This window comes from Chinchilla lanigera, unplaced genomic scaffold (assembly GCF_000276665.1).
Source record: "Chinchilla lanigera isolate Chin_1 unplaced genomic scaffold, ChiLan1.0 scaffold00098, whole genome shotgun sequence".
NCBI classification, from domain to species: Eukaryota; Metazoa; Chordata; class Mammalia; order Rodentia; family Chinchillidae; genus Chinchilla; species Chinchilla lanigera.
In genome coordinates, this window is record NW_004955499.1 from 1,735,689 (window position 1) to 1,741,303 (window position 5,615).

The 5,615-nt window shown below is 50.9% G+C and overlaps 1 protein-coding gene across 1 annotated transcript in view; it reads left to right on the plus strand.

Annotated features, from left to right (window-relative positions):
• Gyg2 (glycogenin 2) overlaps window positions 1-2,205 on the plus strand; it is a gene marked incomplete at its 5' end in the record, with an annotated part of 37,036 nt that extends 34,831 nt beyond the window's left edge. The window contains 1 exon segment of the mRNA XM_005406519.2: window positions 618-2,205. Within this exon segment, the coding sequence (XP_005406576.2) occupies window positions 618-779 (162 nt within the window). The 3' untranslated portion in view covers window positions 780-2,205.
• Window positions 2,206-5,615: the final 3,410 nt, after the last annotated feature.

A 5,615-nucleotide genomic window follows, 5' to 3' on the forward strand; every position in this document is an offset into this window, starting at 1 on the left:
TGGATGGATGGATGGATAGATAATTGGGTGGGTGAATTGGTGGATAGAGAGATAGATGGATATATGGATGAATTGGTTGGTAAGGAAATAGATGGGATAGTAGATTGATAGATGAATAGATAGATGATAGCTGGGTGGGTGGATGGATGGATGGATATATAGGCAAGATAAGTAGATAGATGATAGATGAGATGGATAGATGATAGGTAGACTAGATATATGGGTAGATTAAATAGGTAGATTAGATAGACTAGATAGATAGATGATAGATAGATAGATAGATAGATAGCAGATAAATTTGAAACATATTTTCCAGTTCTCTGCATTGGGTGAGGTCAGGTGTTGGACATACTTCTTAGTAAAAGAGCCAACACTTAGTGACATTTTACAGAATCTCAAGCAATGTAAGCAAAAATCACGTTGTAAGAATATTATATGAGGTGCAGTGTGTATTTAGTTTTTTTGAAAAATAACACCAGTGCTACTGACGGTCCATCTCCCTTGGACACCTGAGGCGCCTTTTTCCGTGGAACCGACGGCTCAGCCCTGCGGCTCTGGCGGCCGCCGGCCGGGTGGCGCGGGGCGTGCACAGCGTGACCGCAGCTTGTGTCCCGCAGGTGGACGTGGCCCTCGCCTTGTCGGAGATCCGCATCGCGGAGAAGGTGAAGGAGCGGAGCCCGGAGGAGGCGCGGAGGAAGTGGGAGGAGGGCCGCATGGACTACATGGGCAGGGACGCCTTCGCCCGCATCCAGGAGAAGCTGGACCGCTTCCTGCAGTGAGCTCCGGGCCGTGGCCGCGTGGAGGGCCGCCGTCCTCGTGCTTCGCCGGGTCCTCTCCTGCTGGTTGGTCCTGAACACGAGATGTCTTCGAACCCCTTCCAGGAAAACGCTGCTCAGCTCCGTGCCTCTGTGGGCGGCCGAGCAGCGCAAGTGCCTCGTACGTGAGTGATGGTGAAAGCCAGCCGAAGCCTCCCGCCGCTGCGCGCCCGAGCGCCTCGTCCCTCCCTGGCTGTGCAAAGGGCCTGTTCGTGCTTCGTGTTTGACTCAGGTTTGCCGGACCGAGTCTGAGACGCCGTCTTGCATTGGTGCTCGCTGAGATAAACCACCCTTTGCCTTGTCTGCTGAAGCTCAACGGTGACCGTCAGCGCTTGGTTTTGGTGTCTCGGAGCCTCCTGGGGGGCAGGGGCACCTCTTTAGGGCGTCCAAGATGGTCTGCGTGGCTTCCAGTAGTAAGGCTGCTTCCAAGGGCCGTTGGGACCAACCGGGGTGTCGGGAAGACACGTGCAGCCTGACCGGGCGTGCAGCCCCTGCTGCTCCGATGTTTTTACCAGGTTGGAAGCTCAAAGGTTTCCTGCAGTGAGTCGGGGCGGCGGCTTGTAGCTACATCATTGCTGGAGCAGGAAGTGGGTTTGTAGCCACAGATTCAGTCCCGCATTCTACCTCAGTGCTGTGTCTCACGGGATCTCTCTGAGCTCCAAAGCCATTTCCAGTTCAGCTCTGCCGGGAGAACTCCCGGCTGTCTCAGCCCGGACACCTTATCCCATGAGAGGGCTGGGTGGTCTCTTTAGCCTTGAAGGGTCTGTTCCTCTTGAGTGTGCTAGAGAAAGCAATAGCTTTGTTAGAGGCAGGGCTGGAGCAGTTCCAGAGCTCTGCTTTGCGCTGTTTTCATGGCGTGGACCCCTTGGACTTTTCTCTCCCCCGAAGCAGGTGAGCCCTTTGGTGGAGCGGCTGGCGTGACCTTACGACTCCGTGGGTGGCGCTCGGGCGCGCAAGGTGTGTGGGGAGGCGTTGCTCCTCGCCACGGCTGGGTAGCTCACAAGCTGCCCTCTCTGTGGATGTTACGGGTCCAGCTTTCCAGGACTTCATTTTTACAATAGCCATGTGGATACTGCCTTCTGTGGGCCAGGTGGGGTGGTCCCCCGCCACAGCTTGAATATATTTTGGGGAGAAAACGTTGGAGCCCTGTGGCTTGGGCTTGGGCTGTGGAAGACAGAAGCCTCTTAAGGAGACAGACCGGGCGCGTCCTGGAAAATGCAAATTTGCATCCTTTGTGATTCTCTGGAGGGGAGGATCCATCTGTGTTTATAGAGGCCGCAGCTCGCTGGTGTAAGGCTTAGGCTGCACGTGGAATTCTGCTATGCAATCTGCTCTGTAGCAGCGCAGGGGAACGGTGCTCATGTATTGGAATTAAAGTTTTAAAGCAACCCGTGGCCTCCTCCTGGTGTGTATCGCTATGTGTTCTTGGAAACAAGAATCTTCTTGTGGGGACAGATAAGTTGACAGTTGAGTCCAGGGCCTTTGGACTGAAGCACCCCTCCAGCCCTTTTCCGTTTTGAAAGTCTTGCTAAGTTTCCCAGGCTGGGCTCAAAGTTGCAGTCCTCCTGCCTCAACCTCCCACTCTGCTGGAATGATGGATGTGCACCACCATACCTGGCTTGTGTGTGATCTTTTTTTTTGTTGTTGTTTTTAAGACAGTTTTACTGTGCAGTTCACACTGGTCCAGAGCTCACTGTATAGCCCATGCTGACCTCGAACTCGCAGCAATCCTCCTGCCTCAGCCTCCCGAGTGCTGGGATGACAGGCGTGCGCCACCACGCCCAGTTCTGAGAATCCTGTTTTGTGTGGGACAGAGGCAGGTTTTCCTGCAGTGCACTTGAATCACAGGGTAGAGCTTTCAGAATTGGGAGTACCAGGAAAGCACACAGAATTCCTTCTTTCTAATCCTCCAAGATTTCATAATTTCTCTTTAGAGAGGCTACTGATTTCCTTACCTTTGCCTTCTCCATTTCATTTGTTCATTCATGCCATGGTTTTTGAGCTGTCTCTGCGTGCCAGTTGCTGTGACATACAAGTAACGGATTCATGAGAAGCTTCGGGTTACGTTAATGACACCTAAAACTTCTGTAAGGAAAGAAGTTTAATAGAGCTTGGGTCGCGTTCCTTGACAGAGCCCTTCCCGTACCATGCACGAGGCCCTGGGCTGGATCCGCAGCACTGAGAAGGAAAGGAAAAAGGAATAGATAAAAGGTGCACAGTGATGTGATAATGTTATAACCCGGACAATGCTCCTGGGTAGCAGTCTCTACAGCATCAGGACTACAGAAGTTTACAAACCTGAGTCTCTGAAATACATCATCTGCCTACTTTATCACTAATTTTTTTGGCATGAAGGAGGGAGTGTAGAGAAAAGTTTTAAGAGATGGTTGTGCTGGTACGTATCTGTCATCCCAGTTCTCCAGGAGGCTGAGGCAGGAGGATTGCCATGAGTAAGGTCTGGGTAGCTGAGTAAGGTCCTCTCTCAAAACAAAAAGACATTTTTTTTTTTTTTTTTGGTGTTTTTGAGACACAGTGTTCCTGCTGTGTAGTCCAGGCTGGACTTGAGCTCATTTTGTAGGCTTTGGAGATACTCAAGATCCAAACCATCCGAGCATCTGAGGTTATGTAAGCATGTTCCATGATGCGTGCACAAAAAGTGAAATCTCGAGGTGCAGTTCCCTGGCAGACCCCCACCGCTTAGTCGTGCATCGCTGGGTATTTTTGTTCCCCGGTCACTGGGTAAAAGCCAACCAGAGCCAGTGGCTGATACTTGATGTCTTCCCAAGGGAATTATGGGTGAGAACAAGACTTTGATTCCAGGCTTTCACGGCCATTCAGCGTCCACACTGTAGCACACCAGATCTTTCTATCCACTTCTTTGGCCGTAGGACAGACACCAAAGATCATCTACCCATGGCAGTTTCACCAGACCTCTGTGATTTACAGGTCTGTACCATTTTTACAGATGGGAATCCTACCCTGGGCTTAAAAAGTAGATGTTTTCTCACACACATTTTCCATCATCTTAAGAAACAAAAGTGTGATTTTTTTTGTGTGTGTGTGCTCACAAAAGATGCCCATGGAGGTATTTTTGTGTAAGTCCAGGGTAGCTAGTGTGAAATAGACTTCACAAACCAAACCCGCTGTGGCTGGGGGTCCTTTTGGTGCACTGTTGGTGTTCAGAAGAGAATACCAAACATTAGCTGAGATGGAGAGAGTGGGTTAGAAGAAAATTCCTCATAATGACCCAGGAGAAATGATGGAGGTGAATGGGCAGTGGTTACTGGAGGCCGAATCACATCCCACAAAAATGCTCAAGTCCTAATACTGGGACCTCGGGGTGTGCGGTGCGTGGAGACGGGGTCTGAGAGAGATGTGGCCGCCACCTCACAGGACCGGGTCCTGCTGAGAACAGGAGAACATAGACGCACCCATAAGACGCATGTGTGGGACGTGGGGAGGAGCTGGTTCTGCCCCCACTTGGACCTCAGGCTCTGCTCCAGGACAGGATGGGAGGTGTCATGGTGTTATAGCGGCCCAAGGCAACCGATAGTGATCACGATGGTGGTGGTGGTAGTGGTGATTCTGGCCAGGACAGAGCAGGACAAGTTTTACAGATGGTTTCAACCTTTTTTTTTGGCACCAGAACTTGAACTCAGGACCTTGTGCTTGCCAGGCAGGCGCTTGTGCTGCTGAACTATATTCCTGGCCCTACAGATGGTTTCAGACAGTGCCAGCGAGCTTGTAAGTTAGCTTGCTCTGTGGTCCTTGTAGCCAAGGAGCTGGACCCTTTGGTAGCCATTTTTGAAATGGAGGAACTGAGGTATGTTGGGCTTCCATCTTTCTTCCTTCATTTGTCAAAGCCAGGGATGGAGGGGGCTGAGCTTAGAACCCAGGTGGTTCTAGCACAAATCCAGCGTGCTCCTTCTGTCTGATTTCCATCAGATGGTCACGGAGGTGTGGCCAGAGTTGTGATGGAGAAGCAAGCACATCAGAATCCCGGAAACGGGGGGCTGGGGATTTAGCTCAGTGGCAAAGTACCTGCCAGGCAAGAGCAAGGTCGTGAGGTCAGTTCCTGGTACCGGAGGAAAAAAAAAAGAATCCCGGAAACGTGCTCGCCCAGCTGTGCTCCTGCTGGGCAGGGAGGAGCAAGTCCTGGGTGCCAGTGAGGTGGACCGGTCCTGCCCGTTCTGGAACTTCACAGAAGTGCAAGGTTGTCTCCTGGCTTCTCTGCCTCCATATTATGCCTGTGGAAATAGCCCATGTGTTGCAGGGCAAGACTTTTTTTTTATTATGGTGTAGAACCGCATTAGGAGAGTTTCCCACATTTGATCTGCCCCTTCCCTTTGTTTTTTTTTTTTTTTTTTTTTTTTTTTCCGGTACCGGGAATCGAACTCACGACCTAGCGCTTGCCACGCAGGTGCTGTTTCACTGAGCTAAATCCCCAGCCCGGTCCCTTCCCTTTGGTGAGTGTTTCTAATACACACACGTCAGTTGTACATTGGCATGGAGTTTGGTGTGATTTTCCGTATGTGCACTGCTCAAAGTCAACATTTCATTCCCTCTTCCCGTACCTCCATTCCCAATCTGTAGTAATCTCTACTGCAAGCTCAATCTGCTCATTATTCTCTGGCCTGTGTGTGTCTTCTTGGCTTCTAGGATTGCTTTGTTTATTCTGGGTATCGGTCTTCCGGTGGTGATGTGTGCAGGGAATATTTTTTCTCACTTCTGTCCGTCTCCTGTCTGCTACCTGCTATTCACTGATGATCTGTCCATCTATTCGTGCATTGATGAATCTAC